This window comes from Ylistrum balloti, unplaced genomic scaffold, assembly GCF_031769215.1.
Source record: "Ylistrum balloti isolate Yb309-2 unplaced genomic scaffold, AGI_CSIRO_Ybal_v1 Utg370038, whole genome shotgun sequence".
Taxonomy (NCBI): Eukaryota; Metazoa; Mollusca; class Bivalvia; order Pectinida; family Pectinidae; genus Ylistrum; species Ylistrum balloti.
Window position 1 is genome coordinate 2,671,689 of NW_026782097.1, and position 23,756 is coordinate 2,695,444.

The 23,756-nt window shown below is 36.2% G+C and overlaps 1 protein-coding gene across 1 annotated transcript; it reads left to right on the forward strand.

Annotated features, from left to right (window-relative positions):
• Nucleotides 1-3,046: 3,046 nt before the first annotated feature.
• LOC132548977 (CWF19-like protein 2) lies at nucleotides 3,047-23,698 on the forward strand. The gene is made up of 18 exons (XM_060212879.1): nucleotides 3,047-3,136; nucleotides 3,722-3,832; nucleotides 4,811-4,939; nucleotides 5,324-5,416; nucleotides 5,643-5,762; nucleotides 6,287-6,490; nucleotides 8,129-8,960; nucleotides 9,714-9,880; nucleotides 10,174-10,392; nucleotides 10,672-10,746; nucleotides 12,276-12,341; nucleotides 16,038-16,152; nucleotides 16,301-16,389; nucleotides 17,816-17,932; nucleotides 18,252-18,407; nucleotides 18,742-18,822; nucleotides 19,499-19,600; nucleotides 22,950-23,698. Exons 1-18 carry the CDS (start codon nucleotides 3,047-3,049, stop codon nucleotides 23,091-23,093), a joined length of 2,910 nt encoding a protein of 969 aa, XP_060068862.1. The 3' UTR covers nucleotides 23,094-23,698.
• The last annotated feature ends 58 nt before the right edge of the window (nucleotides 23,699-23,756 follow it).

Genomic DNA, 23,756 nt, shown 5'->3' on the forward strand with positions numbered 1-23,756 from the left:
AAGATCGTGGTATTAAGAATAACTTGATATTTAGTTTAGTTAATTTAAGTTCAGTTTAGTTTAGTTTATTAACAGTGCAGGATCGTTACGATCCTCTATAGGCTACCGGTCTCAGTGATACCATAATAGTGTTTATAATTATTGTCATTTGAGACGTCAGATCCAGGAGAACTACAGAATGTCTTATTTATAATTATATACCGGCTGTTCTTGATTTGCACAGTGTTAATCTAATATATTTTCGAAAGAGTTAGCTGTTGGTGCCGATACAATATACTCCGGAAGATTGTTCCATATTTTGACCCCACGCAAAGAAAAAGAATGTTTCCTGATGTCAAGTTTACAGTGCTGCATGCAAAGTTTTTTGGAGTGGCCCCTTGTCCGCTGAATTTGAATTTTGTCGATCCACAATTTAAGGAAACCAGCAGCGTTACTATCACAACTGTTCGTAATTTTGAAGACTTCAATCATATCCCCACGAATCCTCCTGAATGCCAATGTTTAATTATGCGTTGTCACTATCAAGAAATGGGAAATGCAGAATAGGGATAGAGATCATCACGCTTATCTGTTTCTTCCGTTATATGAAAAGATATAGGAAAACGATCGGTGTTGAACAGCCTGTCGTGACTTGGTGTCCACTTCTGGTGTGTGAATACGGAGGACATGGCCAAGAAATCTCATATCAATGAAAGACAAAACATCGTCTATAAATCTTAATGCGAAATTAAATAACTTGGTTAGGTCTTTTTGGACTGGCTAGATAAGCTCTTAGATAGAGTGAACCTTATTTGAAAAGAAAATCAAGCCAGTCGGTTGAGGGACACAGTTTGTTCATATAGGTAAACCATAGCATGTTGTAGTTCTTGCCGCCAGGAATGTATTCCTTTGACTGGAAGTAACACATAATCCACTATCGATGAGGGCGTGATTCGGTTAATAGCGTCAACAGTTTCAACGTTACTGGTTGCTAAAGGTACTTTCCTATGGAAATCTTAGGTAGATTTCAAGTTGATTTTCATGAATTGTCACCAAAATTCATAGATTCGTGAATTCTGACTTGGTAGACCACTTTACTGGAACAAAAAAGCTATATTTCAGCTTGTTTCTTGATTTTGACAAAACTGGCTATTTGGTGAATATCGCAAGAATAAAAGAGGGGAGTTGTATCCTCGAAAATTACAAGCTCAGTATCCGAAGATGATCAAAGAAGGATTAAAGTCACATTGGAGCATTTTCCTTTTTTGGTTGCTATGCAGTTTTTATAGCCCGTTAAAACAGATGAAAACTTCACATTTCACATCATTCTTTTCTTGACATCCATGTATCCGTAATGAACGACAATAAATTATCTTTATTTTTTTTTTACTTTTTAGGGGAGAACATCCCGAAGCGGGACTGGGATAGGCTGAATGAAAGTCGTATGCATATTGTGACGTCAACAACAGAAAAAAAATGTAGAGTGAGAATATCCCCAATTCAAATTTTGATTAGTGTAATAAATTGTTAATTTCGTGATTTTTTGATAATTAAGTGTCTTAGTCGTATGATAATCAGAATATCATCACATTCATTTCCGTTCCATTTGAGATTTATAAAACTCTCGTGGCTCTTTCATTTGCACATCGGCAAAGATTTCACAGCGATAAAATGAAGAGCTCTTAGACCTGCTGAATAAATCTCAAAGAAATGGAAATTTATGCAAATTTTCTGCATATATAACTGATTTTCCATTGAAGGAATTATGGTTAATAGTTAGTTGAGTTTGGCTTTCCTATCCTTGATAGTTCTGATGTTACATTCACTTTATCACTATCTGCGTCCCTGGAGCATTGATTTCATAACAAGATTGGCATCTTTAATACTCCAGGGATTACGCACCATATCGTTCTGTATACCACTGGAACATGCCAGGATAAAAGGTTCCCTGTGCGACACCTTGTGGATAAGACGAAAAGACTAGTTTGTTCCTTTGATGTACATCAGACAAATCTTGAAGTCGCATAACGGTATGATGTACTGGCTTTGAAGTAGGGTGTCGCTTCATTCTCCTTCAAAGGAGCACGTTAAAGCATGTGCTTTTTTTCTCTATATATATTTTTTTTCCCGGAACCCGTTCTAGACCAATCAGCTTACTTCGCTTGTACCGTCAACTTTGCCATGACCTATGTCAGGGGTGCAGAGAGCGATATTAAGTATTTAACTCCTAGTGTATCGAGGATGCAAAATGAAGGTACAGACAAAGTATTTGATTGGTTTAGAGCAGGTTTCAGTGAAAAATAAACTGACCAATCATCTTAAAAAAAGATACTTACACGGTTAGGGTGTTTGCTGGAATAAAGTCTGTAATGAATGATATACCACGAGTAAATGTAAAGACATATAATAACTATCGTCCACCACTGTAAAACCAAACAAACCATTGAAAACCCGACATGCTGCTGTCCTACATGTAGGCTACATGCACAATAGTTCACGTCGTTTTACCACGGACTTTGATATATGTAACTGGTGCTTCAACGATATATACGTCTTATAAATAAATGACTTCGCCGTAAGACAAGAAATTTAGACTCTAACAATTATATCTTGATTTCTGTTACATATCATGATCAACGATATCTACCTACAAAAAACATGTACATTATGCAATATATCGGGACCGAGACTGGAATGCAGAGTATTTGGCGCTTGCAGTTTGAGGGGATCCAGTCGTTCCTGTCCGAAACTAAATATCGGTATATTATTAATGTTCAGAATTTCATTCACATATTTCCGGGAGAACTGTGCTAAAAATATGAGTGAAATGGATGGCATCTTAATTACAGTTAATTAGTTTACGCTTAACAGGAGTTCTGAAACTGCTTTTTCAGCTTTACATAAATCATTTCCAACATCCGAACAAGTACGTTTGTATATAGTGGAATAATTCAGGACCACCTGAACCGTCTCAACCGGCGCGAATACAGCCTTAGTTTCCGGACGAAATTTCACGAAATTTAGTGTGCGTGAATTATTTCCGGTATAACTTTGTTTTGATTTCGACATGGCTTCGTTTATTCCTTTTGAAAGTATCAGAGTAAAAGACGCTAAGAGGGAGGAAAAACGGAAAGCAAGGGCTGTCGTTTTGGAAAATGTAAGTGCAAATGAGTTAAAAAGACGAATGATATCGTCGGCTTAAATTGACAGACTGGATCATATATTTATATTCGGCTCCAGGTACATTGTACATGTGCATGTACTGGTGAGGTACTAAGTCTATGGGCTCTACTTGACTATCGATGGTCCAGTTACATGTATGTTGCTGATAGCAGACAGACCGACACTATTGCAATTTATATAAGCTGACAGTCGGTTTTACAAGGGCGACTAGTAATATATAAGAACTTCAGAACTTATAATTACCTTTATAATCAGATACTGATAGCTATAATTTAATATTGTTTTATTTTGGTACCTAGTGGCTTTCTTTTCCTTTTACATTTGTACATGTATATATCTTTGTATGGAGTTGGCCAACACCAGGCCGGTATATAAATGTCGATAGAACTTCAAAATAATTTGGACTACTCAAGATCTTTAGGTAGGAATCCAATTTAATAAAACTTTGACTATATATAAACCCTTTTCCTTACTTAACTCAGAAATATTTATTTCATATTTAAGTAAATTTCAGAAAGTGGTGCAGGTAACGAATTGATATTTTCCTATGCTTTTTAAGGCAAAGAAGGACTATGAAAAAGCTGAGTGGAGAAAAGAACAAGCAAAACTACGAGGAGAAGATAAATGGATGTTACCAACAATTCAACAAAGACTTGATAAAGAAGAAAAGGTGATTATAACCACTTCATTTTCAGATGGTAGGATGTTCAAATCACTCTGCATCTGCTGAATGGACAATGATACAGAGGCAGGGCCCTAACTAGTAGATGGGTGGTTCATGAGTTGGTCATATATAAAATTAAGACTTTGTTGCATTCAAGATGACTGCTTCTTCCAACAAGATGACATTTCAGAGAAAGGACCTGTATTGGTGACTATTCCAGTTTCTTGTAATTTAGGGTTAACTGCTCTTGTTATCAGGCATTGAATGTTACATCATGAGTTTGTATGAGAAAATCTTGATGTTTCTAGGATTTCAATATCTTTGAGGTATGAAGGGAGCGCATATAGTCTCCCATTGTCCATCTGTGGTCCATCATAATTTTGTCCAGAGCATAACACAAAAACTATAGGAGGTATCAAAATGAAACTTCATAGGTAGATAGATCTAAACAAGAACAAGTACACTGCACCAGAACAATCAACCTCTTTTGCATAATTTCGAAGTTATTGCCTTTGTTATTTTTCACACACAAATTTTGTGAAGAGCATTACACTAAAACTATAAGAGGTATCAACATGAAACTTCATAGGTAGATAGATCTCAACAAGAAGGAGGGCACTGTACAGGAATCATAACTCTCTTATTGCCCTTTGTTATTTTTCATTCTTAAATTTTGTCCCATTCTGGGAAGATAACCTGTCTCTGATGGCCCTTGTTTCTGTATGTCACTTATTGATATACTTGAAATTGGAAAACATGAAGCACAAAAAGTGGAGAAAGTGGCACAATGTACATGTTCTTCCTTGGTTGTGCTATTTCATGTAATCTGTTTGAAATTGATACAGTGAACTTAGCAGTGCATTCCCCAAATGTTTTGTGGCACCAAATTGTTGTATTTAATTTAACATAGTTGTTACTGATTGTTTGAAATGTTCTCTATTGGAAACACTAAGTATCTTATAACTGCATATCTTATTCTTTTAGGAAATGGGAAAATTTAAAAAGTCGAAGAAACATAAGAAAGAAAAGAAGAAAAAGAAGAAAGTGAAAAAAGAGAAAAACAGAAAGAAAAAAGACTACAGTGGATCTGACAGTGAACAATCATCTGACAGCGTAAGGATGTTGTGGGGTTGAACCTTGTGTTAATGTGAATGTTTTTTTTTCTTTTAGGGATCACTTTATCACTATAAATAGCAAGCATAATTTGATGTAAAAGTTTCTTATTTTATTTAAACTTAAAGTCATTGACCTATCAGTAAGCATTACTCCACAGGTTTCAAACATTACATTCGGAGGTAATAAGCTGATGCCCTGACTTTGAGTCAGAATGTTTTTGGGGGGTTTAGTTGAGGATAAATATGGTTTTAAATGCAAAATAGGTGTATACCACTTAATTTTCTAGATTCAAGTTGGTAGAAAATGGTAGTAAATAAAATAAAGCATTAGTGTTAAATGATGAAAATTCACAATAATTTTTTCTTAATTGTTTCTCAATAGGACAATGATGCAGATATCTGGGTTGAGAAACAAAAGGATAGCAATACGTCTGTAGAAGAAAAGGGAATAGCTGTGAAAGGGCCACAACTCCAGGTGAAAAAATACTTTAAGCATTGTAGTCAGATAGTGTTTGATTATAATGGATACATTGTTCAATTGTTAGTCCCTTAAAATTCTTTTTCAAATTTGTTGATGATATTATATCTGGAATAAAATTTGTTGTCAGACAGAATATATAGAAAAAGAAGGTTTAAAGTGTTGTGTATATTTTTGACACTAAGACAACTGATTTTTATGTAACCCTGTTTATATTTGAAAGCGAGACAGTTGGATGGATGCTCCCACAGATTTGATTCCTTTGACATCACGACAGGAAATAAGGGAGCGTATTAAGCAAGACAAGGAAGAGAAAGAGAAACAAAAAAACCTTCTGGATCAGGTAAACAATAAAGGTCAAAGTCAACTCGATAAAGCCTTCTGGAACATGTAAAAAAACAAGGGTCAAGGTCAACTCAGTAAATCCCTTAAGAACAGTTAAACCACATTAAAGCCTTCTGGAACAGGTAAGCCAAAGTCAAGGTCAACACAATACAGTCTTCTGGAAAGGGTAAAAACAACAAGAGTCAATGTCTATATAGTATAGCCTTTTTGGTCACCTAAAAAACCAATGTCAAGGTCACCTCAATAATGCCTTCTGGAACAGGTAAACAACAAGGGTCAAAGTCAACTCAGTAAAGCCTTCTGGATCAGGTAAACATGAAGTTCATTGCCAATACTTCTGGGTTCGGTAAAAACAGTTGAAAGTAAGCAGCACTTATTTGATAAGAATAACAATGAAGAGAAATATCTTATTTTCCAGTATTCCTAATGATACAATTTGCAAACAGAAGAGTAATAAAACAATTATGGTTAATATACAGAGTTCAAAAGTCTGAAATATATTGTTTGGGCTTTCTTTGGCAGCCAGGGCAGCATGCTTTAGAACTAAATCCATATTGGAAGGAGGGAGGAACTGGGTTACCTGAGACAGAGAAGAAAAAAGACAAGCCTTCTAAAGTGATGGGAGATGGAGGCTTGTCCTGGATACGAAAGTCCTATGATAGGTGTGTCCAAAAGGCCAGGGAAGAGAACAGAACTTTGGAGGATGTTGCTGCTGAAACACATGGAGTGTGTATTCTTTTTTTATTTCAAATTAATTTTCTCAATGATTTGGTTTCTTGGTACCTGAAATAATATACAAGTGACCAATTTCAATCATCCTTTGTCTATTTACATGCATCAATCATACAAAACATATGACATTGACTTTCTCATGTCGCACTGGATAGAGGATGATTTGAAATACCTGGTATAACTTTTGATATCCTTAAAACTTACTTGGAATGGTTGGCAACAAAAGGAAAAGAAACATTGATTCCATGAAACTGATTTATAACATAATATTGGAGAGTTCTTACTTAATATCAGAGGACCCTGCAATGTTCAGAGAGAGTTGATGTCCAGACATTTAACAACGCTATGTTACTTTATAATCCTTGAATTTCAGTTGAGGAGGGGTAGGCGATTATAGTTAACATTGTAGTTTATTGCTGGATGGTAAGATGACAGTCTGCCTGTCAGATAATACAATGTAGATAGGACTTTCAGTTCTTACTTAATCAACAGGTTATGGACAAATTCAAGTGATTGTGTTAGCCAACTAAAAACAGTTCAATACTTAAATTTATAAATTTTGATTTTCGTCTTGTTATGCGAGGCAACCTCTCTATTCTTACAGCTGGCGCTCATGAGCTGGTAATCAGTATCCCAACATATGATCAATGTATAGAACATTGCCCCACTGCTGTGTATTTTATGTGTATATATCCGCCCCACTGGCAGATTGTTTTGGGACTTTTATCTACTATGGGTATAGCATTCCAAATTAACTTTACGGTGCATATTTATTTATATAAGTAGGTATCATTTTGTCCAGGAAGATTTTTTTCCATACTGTACATGAGTGTGGGTATGAAAAGATATTGAAATTAACATCACAAAATCTATAAGAAAGTGTTTTGATTGTTTTAAAATATTTTGTATACAACATGTCTAACCTATGGCAATAACAAAAGGAAGGGATATAATGTGCATGATTGCTTGGAAGTTTGTAGTGTAGAGGTTTAACACAACTTAAATAAATTTTTGCTCTGCAATAATTTTGGTTATGTGACAATAATGGCATTTGCCTTATCTCTGTAACTACTGCATCACGTAAATTTACTTCAAATAACAGATTTAGAAAATCTGAAGTGGTACCCTGTCTCCGGAAGCATGTGACCAACCATCACATTTGTTAGACAATCTTATCTTTAGGAACTCTCCTACAACTTCTGTATGATCCAGTAAATCCTTTATTTTATTTATCAAAGAAATTTTCACTTTTAACAAAACTACTCAACGGCTGCCATCTTGCTGGCATTTCTGATGCAAGCATGAAAACTGAAGTTCCCTAGGCAGATACAGGTCAAACTCATTATTATTTAAAAAGGTAACTAGGACCGAAGGATCTTGTGCTGATTCTCATATTACTGTTTCAGTCCAACTTCGGGTAGTGTGCAAATGATATATGTATATATATCTGTTGCAGAGGCAGTGGTATCTTGCCAATCATATTTGTATTTGGCAGTGCATAGGTGTATTAGAGAAAACATATATAAGTGCTCTTGATGGGATAAGGCTGACTTTGTTAAGGTTACATCATGGCAGTAACGTACCGTGGTAAATATTCCAAGAATCACTGCTTTTACTTCAAAATTTTTTCAGTCATTGGAAGCTTTACAACAGACATTAGCTGCTGCAGAAAAAGCAAACAAAGAGATGAGGAAGGGACAGGAGGAAAATATTAGATCATCTGAATCAAGAGAAAACTACAAAAAGTCACGCAACAGCAACAATAATGGGGATCCAATGATGACTAGTAGGAAAAAGACTTTTTGGAAGCCCGGCAACAGTGATAGTGAACAGACATCAACTTTTCATAGGAGGTCAAGGTCAAAATCAAATGACCGATATAAGTCAAGGAGAAGGCATTCAAAATCTAGGTCGAGATCACGATCAAGGGAAAGGTCAAGAAGGTCAAGGTCAAAATCAAATGGCCCATATCGGTCAAGAAGAAGACATTCAGAATCTAGGTCAAGGTCAAGAGAGAAGTATAGATCAAGAAGGTCAAGGTCAAATTCAAGGGAAAGATACAGATCTAGAAATTTGTCAAGAGAGAGACATAGGTCAAGATCAAGAGATGCAGATAGAACAATGTCAAGGTCAAATTCAAATTCTAGAAATAGGCGATCTGAAAGATCAAGATCACATGAAAGGGAATCGAGGGAGAAAAATAATTTAAAGAAAAGATTTATGAGACCAGGAGATAGTGATGAAGAAGTTAAAACCCCACCAAGGTCAAAGTTTATGAGACCATCAGAAAATGATGAGGAATCCTACAATAAGTCTTATTCAGACAAGAACTCTTCGAGGGGAGATAATTACACACCATCATGGAAGAAAAAGGAGTTCATGAAACCAAAAGAATGTGATAAAGTGTTGTCAAAAATGTCAGACAGTAAACCTTCCAATGATAAACAGCAGCGTTCTTCTTCAGGTATGTGTGAAGTATTATATAGAGAATTTAAAGGGCTACATTTTTGTTTGTTTTTAATTTGGTTTGTACATATTTTAATATCCTATTGGGCTTATTAGGAATACAATTTAAGAATATTTGTCATTTGATGATTTTTTTCTATTCAATATCTTTCTTGATAAATTTCAGTCAGACAGAACTTCAACAGGATATAAAAAAAATGTTAATCTAAATATAATTGAAGACAGTTGGCAAGTCAATCCAATATTAAAAATAGTGGCACTATTAGTTTTTAGTCACACATTAAGGAATAAGAAAAAAGCATTCAAAGAAAGTTTACAATTTGAGAATATATGTATTTAATTTTGTCTCTAGCACTAGCATATTACGCTCTGTTTAGACTTAGAAGATACAATTAAACAAATAGAGCAATAGAAGACAAATATCTATATCAAACATATTCTTGCTTTGGAGCCATGATAGCTCAGTCAGGAGATTGTTGGTTTTCTTGTCTTTAAGTTAAGATCCAAGGTATGTGGTTCAACAATCCCGTCCCATTTCAGTTTGTGAATCTAAATGTGTGTCATGGCTGTGTCCTGATCAATTCATTTACTTTAGTTGTTCTGAATGGCATGCAATGGGCCTCCTGTATGGTGTTCAGTGAGTTTAATTGAGCTGCTCAAATAAGACCGTGCTTCATAATAACCCTAACTATCTAGTATTGAACAAGAATTGTAAAGTTGTTCCCTTGGCATTCTGGTTTTAATGTTGTAGTATCCAGTACATCTTCAGAGAGTAGTGCATCATCTGAATCCGAGTCTGATCAAGAGGAGGCAATAACAAAGAAACCAGTCATCAAACAAGAAATCAAGATTCTAACAGAACAGGAAATGAACCAACTCGGAGCGAAACTAGTCAAAGCAGAGTTAATGGGGAATGAGGTATGTGGGCGATGCAATTGTTAGTAAAAATATTAGCGAAATGGAGATCATAGAAGTTTTCTAAACATTAATTCCTCAAGAAACAAAACGTCTTAAGTGAAAAAGTTACCAAAGGTTAAGAAAGGCCTGTCTGTCTTTTGTTTGTTATCACTTTTCCTGAAAAGTAATGAATGGATCTCTCAAATGTTGGTTTCCCTTGTGCTTGTTTGATTTTGAGACTGATCAGAAAAACAAAATGGATGTCAGGCTGCCATCTTGGATTTTCACAATCAATGTTTTCTAAAATTTTCAAGGCAATGGCATCTAAAATCAAAGCACAGATGGAAGCCTCTCGTAAGCTGAAGGAAGAATACAAGGATAGACCACAACCATCTGTGGAGATGGAAGAGGAAGGGGAGGAAGGGGATAGTGATGTAGTTCTCACCCGAACAGGACGTGATGGAATGGTCCGTCCACTCCCTGACAGCCAACACCCTAAGGAGCACGGCAAACGTAGGAGGAAGAAAGAGAAGGTGTTACATCACAATTGTTCGCTTTAAACAATCTCATTTTGTTGTATAATCATGATGTAAATGAAATTACAATTAATTGAAATAAAACAAGACAGAATAATTTAGTATTTCTACAGATAGTTTTTACATCACTGTATTGGTCAATTTTATTTCAGCTGTATTCACTAGATAGGTTTAACACATTCTATTTTTCCATTTATTGATCTTTGAACTGTTAAGGCCCCGTGTTAAAAATAAATTATCTTTGTGGTATTGTCATGGTGATATGTGTTGTTGCAGGTGGATACTCATGACAAGACCGGAGGCAGACAGAGATACTTTGATGATGATGATAAATTTGATTTGAATACTTTGGTAAGATATCGCTTTGTTATTTAAGTTTAAGTATTTGAAGAAGTTGGACTATTTCTAAGAGTATTATGAGTGCCTGACTGTAGTTTATCGTAGGAATTCCATAGGAAAAAAGTCACAGATATTGTCAACATATAAGTTCAGGGAATTCCATTTCCGAGAATGTCATTGTTTTCCTTTGAAAAATCTCTGCAGACATTATGGCTATTGATCGTGGACAAAGTCCATTGACATTAGAAGACCAAGGCTACAGACATTCATGACAATGTCAGTGGATGTATGAACAATGTTTGTTTATTAACTTTTCCACAGACTTCCATTCCATTATCTAAATTTGTACTGTGTGAATATACATGTAATGTATTTATTCAGACAAATGCTAACATGCAAGAAATGCTGAAAGCTTTGTGGAAAAAAAAAGTACAGGATTGTGACAATGACTTCCAGACACCTTTTACTATAAAATCATTAACTTTGGTTGGGGTTTTATTGTATTTTTTTTATATTTAAACTGATTAGTATAAGTAGATTTGTTGAGCTATATTTATACATGAAGTTAAGTGTATATACAAAAGTAATTTTTGGAAACATTGAGTCCCACAAAGTAAAACATTTTACAGTATACATAGGGTTTGTTTTATCTACAGTTCCATATGGAACTGAAGTATATATATATATATATATATATATATATATAGATTGATCAACATCCCCATACAGTCCATTACATTTTCATTGTTGCAAAATCAGGGAAAATAGACACAAACCATTCCAGCTACATTTCTGTACCTCCAGCTTTTTTACACATAATTGTGTTATCAATATCTTACATTCAAACAGTTAAAGGTTTTATATGTGTGTATATGTACATCAAACTTGGGTATAACTATGACTGGAAGTTTCAAATCTGGAACAGTTGGACATTTGTAACACAATTGATGAAGGGAGGCAATTTTTTACCTGTTCTCTCTCCAGGCCTCAAATTTACTATGCACGACACCAAGTCACTATATAATTGCCTTACCATTACACTGCCACAACATCTCCTAAAAAAGATGTATGGAAGTTGTTGTGGTAGACATCTAGAAATTTTCGACATGCTCATATTAACAAATTGTCTACTACGTGATATGAACACCTGGATCACAATGATTATACATACATGGATACAAATTGTAAAAAAAAATCCGCTCATCAAACTTGGGTACAATTATGACAGGTAGTTCAAATCTTGAACCTTTGAATTAACATCATTATACAGGTATACTTCAGGGCAGTTTGTGCTATCATAGTTTTGTCTTTTGTTTTTTGTACCATTTGAGGGTACTCACACACTTTATTCTCTGAGATAGCCACTCTTCACAGGTACTAACAAGGAAACACTGCCTTAAAATGAGCCTAATTGTACACAAGAGCTAAAATGAATCATATTTTAGAAATTATTTGATGGGAGGTTCACACTCTTTTAATGAAAATGTACATTGCTAATTACTTCACCAATCTTTTCAATAATACCAAAATGACCTCTGCAGGTACGACGGGAAAAAATGGGTACCGCGGAGGATCAGAACTCCATGTTTGCCAGGCTAGCTGGAAGGGTAAGTGTTAAATGTGACAACTAAATGTACACAACTTATACCATAAATAAATAGATAATATCTAGATAATATATCATTTGTGTTGAATAAATTCTTTTCAAAGAAGAAATATTGGTAATGTTTATTATGCCCTAGTCCATAAGATGAAAAAAACACAAGGCAAGAATTTTGGTTTTACTATGCCCCTACTTTACTTAATAAGGTTGGATGTATCAGATTATAACTTTGTCTGTGTGCCTTTTATTAGTCTATGCATACAATGTTTGAGAACAATACATCTTGTGAACCTCTGAACACATTTAGTTCATATTAATTCTTCACCTCATTAGACTTTTAGAGGTCATCAATCAAGGTCAAAGTAACCTTTAACCACTTTTTATAAAAAGCATGTGAACACAATATCTGATAAAACCCTTGAAAGATTAAATTCATATCCACACTGTAACATCAGACCGTTAGGCTGTACACATGTTTAGATTTTGGTGATCATTGATCAAGGTTAAAAGTCAAATGTAACTCTTTACCCATTTTCAAAATAAAACCTTTTGTACAAGAATAGAAATATCTCATGTACACCTCAACAGATTTAGTTAAATATAAAAAGATCAGGGAGTAGAGGGTATACTTATGTGAGCCCCTGCTTAAATATAAAAAGGTCAGGGAGTAGAGGGTATACTTTTGTGAGCCCCTGCTTAAATGTAACAAGGTCAGGGAGTAGAGGGTATACTTTTGTGAGCCCCTGCTTAAATGTAACAAGGTCAGGGAGTAGAGGGTATACTTTTGTGAGCCCCTGCTTAAATATAACAAGGTCAGGGAGTAGAGGGTATACTTTTGTGAGCCCCTGCTTAAATATAACAAGATCAGGGAGTAGAGGGTATACTTTTGTGAGCCCCTGCTTAAATATAACAAGGTCAGAGAATAGAGGGTATACTTTTGTGAGCACCTGCTTAAATATAACAAGATCAGGGAGTAGAGGGTATACTTTTGTGAGCCCCTGGTTAAATGTAACAAGGTCAGGGAGTAGAGGGTATACTTTTGTGAGCCCCTGCTTAAATATAACAAGGTCAGAGAATAGAGGGTATACTTTTGTGAGCACCTGCTTAAATATAACAAGATCAGGGAGTAGAGGGTATACTTTTGTGAGCCCCTGGTTAAATGTAACAAGGTCAGGGAGTAGAGGGTATACTTATGTGAGTCCCTGCTTACTTTACATATGTATTGACTGTTTATGATGAGTCATTAATCTTCAATAAGCAACAGTTCTACAGTGTAAACTTTTGTCAAGACCATGAAGGTATACTGGTGAATGTAACCATCCTTGTCATCGTCAGTCATTGTGTTTACAACATCTGTGACATTGAAACTTCTAATAAGTTGAAACTTGTTTTTTTTTTGTGTTACAATGTGCTAAAGCTTTTCCATGCCATGTTTTCAGGAGAAATGCTTCAAATTTTCATTAAATCTTCAAAGGTTGTGTCATATGTTACCTGCAGGCTATACATGTATTATGTGTTATCTGTAGGCTGCGTTTAGTGTTACATGTAGGTTTTGTTATATATTATTATCTCACCTGGCCCGAAGTGAGCTTGGGGGGGGGGGGGGACTAATATTCATGGTCACAGTTATCAAATTTGTTAAAACATTTAAACAACTTTGTCTCATGGACTTAAAGGTCAAGAGGCATATTTGGCGAGTATGTTTCTAGGATAAATCCTGACAAGGTTTGCAAAAATAAATAACCTTAACTGATATTCAAGGTCACAGGGGTCAGATTTGTTAAAACCTTTAAAGTTCTCCTCATGAATTAAAAGGCCTAGGTGCATGATACTTGACTAGTATATTCCTAAGATAAAGCCCAACAAAGTTTGCAAAAAAAAGGACTTTGACTTATATTCATTGTCACAGAAATCAAATTTGTTAAAACATTCAACACCTCCTCCCCTTAAATAAAAGGCCTAGAGGCATGATATTTGGCTAGTATATATAAACATGAAGTGAGTACTGCAGGCCCATTTGGCCTGTTGCTTGTAGGTTGTGTTAGTCTGTTTTATCAGATACCTGTAAACTATTTTCTTTAGGCTATGTTATCTGTATGCTATGTTATTCATTTTCTTAAGGCCTTCTTATTCTATTACCCGTGTGTTACTATGTTATTTGTAGGCTGTATTTTCCATTTCATTTGGGCTATGTTACTATGTTATCTGTAGGCTGTATTTTCCATTTTCTTTGGGCTCTGTTACTATGTTATCTGTAGGCTGTATTTTCCATTTTCTTTGGGCTATGTTACTATGTTATCTGTAGGCTGTATTTTCCATTTTCTTTGGGCTATGTTACTATGTTATCTGTAGACTGTATTTTCCATTTTCTTTGGGCTATGTTACTATGTTATCTGTAGGCTGTATTTTCCATTTTCTGTGGGCTACGTTACTATTTTATCTGTAGGCTGTATTTTCCATTTTCTTTGGGCTCTGTTACTATGTTATCTGTAGGCTTTATTTTCCATTTTCTTTGGGCTCTGTTACTATGTTATCTGTAGGCTTTATTTTCCATTTTCTTTGGGCTTTGTTACTATGTTATCTGTAGGCTGTATTTTCCATTTTCTTTGGGCTACATTACTATTTATCTGTAGGCTGTATTTTCCATTTTCTTTGGACTACGTTACTATTTTATCTGTAGGTTGTGTTATTCGTTTTCTTTGGGATACGTTACTATGTTATCTGTAGGCTTTATTTTCCATTTTCTTTGGGCTATGTTACTATGTTATCTGTAGGCTGTATTTTCCATTTTCTTTGGACTACATTACTATTTATCTGTAGGCTGTACTTTCCATTTTCTTTGGGCTATGTTACTATGTTATCTGTAGGCTGTATTTTCCATTTTCTTTGGGCTACGTTACTATGTTATCTGTAGGCTGTATTTTCCATTCTCTTTGGGCTCTGTTACTATGTTATCTGTAGGCTTTATTTTCCATTTTCTTTGGACTACGTTACTATTTTATCTGTAGGTTGTGTTATTCGTTTTCTTTGGGCTACGTTACTATGTTATCTGTAGGCTGTATTTTCCATTTTATTTGAGCTCTGTTACTATGTTATCTGTAGGCTGTATTTTCCATTTTCTTTTGGCTCTGTTACTATGTTATTTGTAGGCTGTATTTTCCATTTTCTTTGGGCTATGTTACTATGTTATCTGTAGGCTGTATTTTCCATTTTCTTTGGGCTATGTTACTATGTTATCTGTAGGCTTTATTTTCCATTTTCTTTGGGCTCTGTTACTATGTTATCTGTAGGCTTTATTTTCCATTTTCTTTGGGCTCTGTTACTATGTTATCTGTAGGCTGTATTTTCCATTTTCTTTGGGCTCTGTTACTATGTTATCTGTAGGCTTTATTTTCCATTTTCTTTGGGCTATGTTACTATGTTATCTGTAGGCTGTATTTTCCATTTTCTTTGGGCTCTGTTACTATGTTATCTGTAGGCTTTATTTTCCATTTTCTTTGGGCTACATTACTATTTATCTGTAGGCTGTATTTTCCATTTTCTTTGGGCTCCGTTACTATTTTATCTGTAGGTTGTGTTATTCGTTTTCTTTGGGCTACGTTACTATGTTATCTGTAGGCTGTATTTTCCATTTTCTTTGGGCTACGTTACTATGTTATCTGTAGGCTGTGTTATTCGTTTTCTTTTCCATTATCTTCAGGCTGTTGAGAAGACAGATGATGAATACCAACTGGATGACATGTTCATGTCAAGAGCTTCAAAGAAGCAGTCAGACTCACGTACAGAAGAAAGGGAACGGACTTTAGCTATTGGAGGTAAAGGAACTGCCACTTAAGTTTTACTACATCTTGTTAGTAATCATCAGCAAAAGACGACGATTAAAAATTCTGAAATATTCATGTGTTATAATTTAGTTGATGTTACTCAGAGATGATAGAATTTAATCTTTGTTTTATTTTACAGAGCATAGAAAAATGGCTGCTGCTATGGAAAGATGTGAATTTTGTTTTGGCAGTGTCCCAAAACACCTAATTATTGCAATTGGAAAAAAGGTAATGATGCTCTGTGCATCTATGAATTTTTAAAGAACTATTATAGAGTCTCAGTTTCAAACAATCATACAGACATACTACCTAAGCACTTAATATAGGTATTAAGTCTACAGATGTACTTAAGTTATGAAATATGTGAATTTAACTCATCGTTTTTTTCTTTCTTTATCAAAATGGTATGTCACTTGAGGGTGTTTTGTGACATAGATTCTTAAATAATCCAACTTTGTTAGGTAAGAGGTATTATCATTGAATTGTATTGAAAACTTAGAAAAAAATAATACCGTACTTAACTATATCTTTTGGATGTACATCTGATTGTGTATGTCTAACTATCGTTCCCTGATAGAAGGCCTCTGTTTGGTGGTTTACACTAAGTATATATTTTGTAGGTATATCTGTGTATGCCTAACCATCGCCCCTTGACTGAAGGTGACTGTCTGGTTGGTTTACACTAAGTATATGTTTTGTAGATATATCTGTGTATGCCTAACCATCGCTCCCTGACAGAAGGCCTCTGTTTGGTGGTTTACACTATGTATATGTTTTGTAGATATATCTGTGTATGCCTAACCATCGCTCCCTGACAGAAGGCCTCTGTTTGGTGGTTTACACTATGTATATGTTTTGTAGATATATCTGTGTATGCCTAACCATCGCTCCTTGACAGAAGGCCTCTGTTTGGTGGTTTACACTAAGTATATTTTGTAGATATATCTGTGTATGCCTTACCATCGCTCCTTGACAGAAGGCCTCTGTTTGGTTGGTTTACACTAAGTATATTTTGTAGATATATCTGTGTATGCCTAACCATCGCCCCTTGACTGAAGGTGACTGTCTGGTTGGTTTACACTAAGTATATTTTGTAGATATATCTGTGTATGCCTAACCATCGCTCCCTGACAGAAGGCCTCTGTTTGGTGGTTTACACTATGTATATGTTTTGTAGATATATCTGTGTATGCCTAACCATCGCTCCCTGACAGAAGGCCTCTGTTTGGTGGTTTACACTATGTATATGTTTTGTAGATATATCTGTGTATGCCTAACCATCGCTCCTTGACAGAAGGCCTCTGTTTGGTGGTTTACACTAAGTATATTTTGTAGATATATCTGTGTATGCCTAATCATCGCTCCTTGACAGAAGGCCTCTGTTTGGTGGTTTACACGAAGTATATGTTTTGTAGGTATATCTGTGTATGCCTAACCATCGCTCCTTGACTGAAGGCCACTGTCTGGTTGGTTTACACTAAGTATATTTTGTAGATATATCTGTGTATGCCTAACCATCGCTCATTGACTGAAGGCCTCTGTTTAGTGGTTTAAACCTAGTATATATTTTGTAGATATATCTGTGTATGCCTAACCATCGCTCCTTGACAGAAGGCCACTGTCTGGTGGTTTACACTTAGTATATGTTTTGTAGGTATATCTGTGTATGCCTAACCATCGCTCCTTGACTGAAGGCCACTGTTTGGTAGTCCCTATGCAGCATGTAACCTCTAGTACAGCCATGGATGAGGATGTTTGGAATGAAGTACAGGTAAGAGGAAAGGGTATTGACCTTTGTTGGACAGATGCCAATCCTTATGAACACAAGAATCATGTAATTTATTTTGGGGTTCCTTTTTTTGTTTTTTTTTTTTTTTTGTGTTGTGTTACATCTGTCCTTCAGCATTTGTGATTGGTCTTTAATGGTTCCTGACTTAAACCAAGGTCTTATTATTACCATTGTTAATGTTTTGGAAAGAGTTTAATTTTAATGTTTATGACCTTGAAGTTACCTTTGGTGACTGTGACCTTGACCTTTTAGTGAACAACCTTGATCAGAGTTTTAAATGTTGGTTTTTCTCTTGATGTAGCTGTTCAGAAAGACTTTGACTAAGTTGTTTGAAAACATGGACATGGATGTGGTATTCATGGAAACAAGTATGGGACTGAAGTATTTCCCTCACATGCACCTAGAGTGTGTACCCATGCCGAGGGAGACAGGTGATCTAGCACCTATTTATTTCAAGGTATGTATTGCATGGTTAATGTTGAACTGGCAAATGGAGAAAGACTGATATAGGTATAGATATGTGTATAGTGCATTACTAAAAGGAAATATTTCTAAGCCTTTTTTTCTCTGCCTGTGTGAAACACATCAACTAATTTGGAAACCACCTTATTTAGACAACAGATTTCCCCTGTTTTTAACAGTAGACACAATATATCTGTCCTGAAAATCCTTATTTCTCTCTTTTTTATTGTTTTAGGAATGGTTTGTTGGCTTGTAGATTTGTATTTGTGACATATATCATACTTCATCTCTGAAAAAAATGTGAAAATGAATGTTGGATCAATTTTCAGAAAGCGATTCAGGAATCAGAGACAGAATGGTCACAGAACATAAAGGTCGTAGATCTGAGCCAGAAGAACATCAGAAGGGCTGTAAGTATGTTCTGTATAAATCAACAACTAGATTTAGACAGAATTGTAACTTCTAAAATTCTCTTCTATCTGTAAAGATTTGTACTACCTGAGCAACATATGAACATATAAATCATATGTAATATCAGATTATAGAAAATATTTTAACAAAACCTGTAGTGAAAATCGAAGAGTTTGTTGAAAGTTTATGTCCAGGAGAATTTACATTTTTATCGATAGATATGAATGATGGAAAATTTAATTTGTATCAACAAAGAAACAGTTGTGTTGATGAATATGATTTGAGGAACATATATATAAGTAAGAACACACATTTGCGTTTATGGGTATGATTGAAAGAACAATTTGTAACATAAGTTTACACGTTTTTATCAATGGATATCATAGTCGGACAGGTGGTTTCAGTAAAATCACACATTTTTATCAATAAGTATGACAGGTGGTTTCAGTAAAATCACACATTTTTATCAATAAGTATGATAGTTGGACAGGTGGTTTCAGTAAAATGACACATTTTTATCAATAAGTATGATAGTTGGACAGGTGGTTTCAGTAAAATCACACATTTTCATCAATGGATATGATAGTTGGACAGGTGGTTTCAGTAAAATGACACATTTTTATCAATAAGTATGATAGGTGAATCAGTAAGATCACATATTTGTTTTCATTACAGATACCAAAGGGATTCCCATTCTTTAGTGTGGACTTCGGCCTACAAGGAGGATTTGCTCATGTTATTGAAGATGAGAATGTTTTTCCAAAGTATTTTGGGAAAGTAAGTATGAGAGTTCAATGTAACAAAACACTATTTTGTGTTTAGTCACCTGACTTCAAGGCACCAGTAATATTCCATGTTATAGCATTCTTTACCACGTACCTGATTCTACTGTGATGTAGCTGATCCTTATGTGGTGTATCCGATACCCCAATGACGTAGACGATACCTCATTATGTACATGGTACCCCTGTGGTGTAGCTTATAGTATTGTAGTGTAGCTGAACTCTTGTAGTTTAGCTGAGACTCCTGTGGTGTAGCTATGGTGTGGTGTAGCTGATACTCCTAAGGTGTAGCTGATACTCCTATGGTGTAGCTGATACTCCTATGGTATAGCTGACACTCCTATGGTGTAGCTGATACTCCTATGGTGTAGCTGGTACTCCTATAGTGTAGCTGATACTCCTATGGTGTAGCTGGTACTCCTATGGTGTAGCTGATACTATTATGGTGTAGCTGATACTCCTATGGTGTAGCTGGTACTCCTATGGTGTAGCTGATACTATTATGGTGTAGCTGACACTCCTATGGTGTAGCTGATACACCTATGGTGTATCTGATACCCTTGTGATGTAGCTGACACTCCTATGGTGTAGCTGATACTCCTATGGTATAGCTGATACTCCTATGGTGTAGCTGATACTATTGTGATGTAGCTGACACTCCTATGGTGTAGCTGATACTCCTAAGGTTTAGCTGATACTCCTATGGTGTAACTGATACTCCTATGGTGTAGCTGATACTCCTATGGTGTAGCTGATACTCCTAAGGTGTAGCTGATACTCCTATGGTGTAGCTGACACTCCTATGGTGTAGCTGATACATCTATGGTGTAGCTGATACTCCTATGGTGTAGCTGATACTCCTAAGGTGTAGTTGATACTCCTATGGTGTAGCTGATACTATTATGGTGTAGCTGATACTCCTATGGTGTAGCTGGTACTCCTATGGTGTAGCTGATACTATTATGGTGTAGCTGACACTCCTATGGTGTAGCTGATACACCTATGGTGTATCTGATACCCTTGTGATGTAGCTGACACTCCTATGGTGTAGCTGATACTCCTATGGTATAGCTGATACTCCTATGGTGTAGCTGATACTATTGTGATGTAGCTGACACTCCTATGGTGTAGCTGATACTCCTAAGGTTTAGCTGATACTCCTATGGTGTAGCTGATACTCCTATGGTGTAGCTGATACTCCTATGGTGTAGCTGATACTCCTAAGGTGTAGCTGATACTCCTATGGTGTAGCTGACACTCCTATGGTGTAGCTGATACATCTATGGTGTAGCTGACACTCCCATGATGTAGCTGATACTCCTTGTGAGGTAGCTGACACTCCTATGGTGTAGCTGATACATCTATGGTGTAGCTGATACATCTATGGTGTAGCTGACACTCCCATGATGTAGCTGATACTCCTTGTGATGTAGCTGACACTCCTATGGTGTAGCTGATACATCTATGGTGTAGCTGACACTCCCATGATGTAGCTGATACTCCTTGTGAGGTAGCTGACACTCCTATGGTGTAGCTGATACTCCTATGGTATAACTGACACTCCTATGGTGTAGCTGACACTCCTATGGTGTAGCTGATACACCTATGGTGTATCTGATACCCTTGTGATGTAGCTGACACTCCTATGGTGTGCGGACACTCCTATGGTGTAGCTGATACACCTATGGTGTATCTGATACTATTGTGATGTAGCTGACACTCTTATGGTGTAGCTGATACTCCTATGGTGTAGCTGATACACCTATGGTGTATCTGATACCATTGTGATGTAGCTGACACTCCTATGGTGTAGCTGACACTCCTATGGTGTAGCTGACACTCCTATGGTGTAGCTGATACTCCTAAGGTGTAGCTGACACTCCTATGGTGTAGCTGACACTCCTATGGTGTAGCTGATACACCTATGGTATAGCTGATACTCCTATGGTGTAGCTGACACTCCTATGGTGTAGCTGATACACCTATGGTGTATCTGATACTATTGTGATGTAGCTGACACTCCTATGGTGTAGCTGATACTCCTATGGTGTAGCTGACACTCCTATGGTGTAGCTGATACTCCTATGGTATAGCTGATACTCCTATGGTGTAGCTGATACTATTGTGATGTAGCTGACACTCCTATGGTGTAGCTGATACTCCTAAGGTTTAGCTGATACTCCTATGGTGTAGCTGACACTCCTATGGTGTAGCTGATACTCCTATGGTGTAGCTGATACTCCTAAGGTGTAGCTGATACTCCTATGGTGTAGCTGATACCCTTGTGATGTAGCTGACACTCCTATGGTGTAGCTGGTACCCTTGTGATGTAGCTGACACTCCTATGGTGTAGCTGACACTCCTATGGTGTATCTGATACCCTTGTGATGTAGCTGACACTCCTATGGTGTAGCTGATACACCTATGGTGTATCTGATACCCTTGTGATGTAGCTGACACTCCTATGGTGTAGCTGATACTCCTAAGGTTTAGCTGATACTCCTATGGTGTAGCTGACACTCCTATGGTGTAGCTGATACATCTATGGTGTAGCTGATACTCCTATGGTGTAGCTGATACTCCTAAGGTGTAGTTGATACTCCTATGGTGTAGCTGATACCCTTGTGATGTAGCTTACACTCCTATGGTGTAGCTGATACCTTTGTGATGTAGCTGACACTCCTATGGTGTATCTGATACCCTTGTGATGTAGCTGACACTCCTATGGTGTAGCTGATACCCTTGTGATGTAGCTGACACTCCTATGGTGTAGCTGATACCCTTGTCATGTAGCTGACACTCCTATGGTGTAGCTGACACTCCTATGGTGTATCTGATACCCTTGTGATGTAGCTGACACTCCTATGGTGTAGCTGATACACCTATGGTGTATCTGATACCCTTGTCATGTAGCTGACACTCCTATGGTGTAGCTGATACTCCTATGGTATAGCTGATACTCCTATGGTGTTGCTGATACTATTGTGATGTAGCTGACACTCCTATGGTGTAGCTGATACTCCTAAGGTTTAGCTGATACTCCTATGGTGTAGCTGACACTCCTATGGTGTAGCTGATACATCTATGGTGTAGCTGATACTCCTATGGTGTAGCTGATACTCCTAAGGTGTAGTTGATACTCCTATGGTGTAGCTGATACCCTTGTGATGTAGCTTGCACTCCTATGGTGTAGCTGATACCTTTGTGATGTAGCTGACACTCCTATGGTGTAGCTGATACCCTTGTGATGTAGCTGATACCCTTGTGATGTAGCTGATACTCTTGTGAAGTACTTTTTTATAAATATTTGTCATGTTTTATAACACTTCCTGATCTAACCTCAGGAAATCATTGGTGGAATGTTGGATGTGGAACCAAGGATATGGAGAAAAAACCAGAAGGAAAACTTTGATGATCAGAGGAAGAAAGTTCTGCAGTTTTCTGAGTGGTGGAAACCATATGATTGGACACAAAATGATGACGACTGATGTTTAAAGTATATAGATAATTTGTTAATACTATGTCACTCCTGTCTGTGAATCCATATGTATGTTTCTGGTTAATATGAACCATTAACCAGTATATATATTTCTGTTATAGATAAAAGTGGCTATATAAACCACCAATATCTTTATAATATAAAGTTGTGAAATTATGTCATTGAACAGTGATGTTTAGAGTCACCATTTGTTAAGTGACTTCATAATATGAAAGGTCAGTGAGTGCATCATTGTTGGCTAAGTTTAGGTAGCTTGAGTACTCATATTTTACATGTATATCATACATACATCATTGAGGCATGAGAAGATGTGATATATCATTAATCATCATTGTCTGTCCCAATTGTCTCCTTCCAATCGTGTTTTAACTTGGATGGGGAAGGAGATTACTGTTAACCAAATGTCAGGTGCTTTAACATATTTGTTCAACACAAAGAATAATGTGATGATGAATGATGCTGATGATTTTTTTTCAGAACTAAAAGATTTATGTGGATGTAATCATGTTTTGACCATTTGTATTGGTCAGGATTAGTGATGCTCCAAATGTGTTAGCGATGAATCATAGAAAATAACAATTTATTGAAGTAAATAAAAACAAAAATAAAAACTTCAGTTTTATTCATTATGTTAATGTACAGTGTAGCATAT

Bases quoted from the DNA above. Each gene is read 5' to 3' on its own strand.
- LOC132548977 (XM_060212879.1), top strand. From the start codon at position 3,047: ATGGCTTCGTTTATTCCTTTTGAAAGTATCAGAGTAAAAGACGCTAAG. The intron at 5,763-6,286 runs GTAAACAATAAA...TTTCTTTGGCAG, and splicing joins AAAAAAACCTTCTGGATCAG to CCAGGGCAGCATGCTTTAGA. The intron at 9,881-10,173 runs GTATGTGGGCGA...AAAATTTTCAAG, and splicing joins CAGAGTTAATGGGGAATGAG to GCAATGGCATCTAAAATCAA.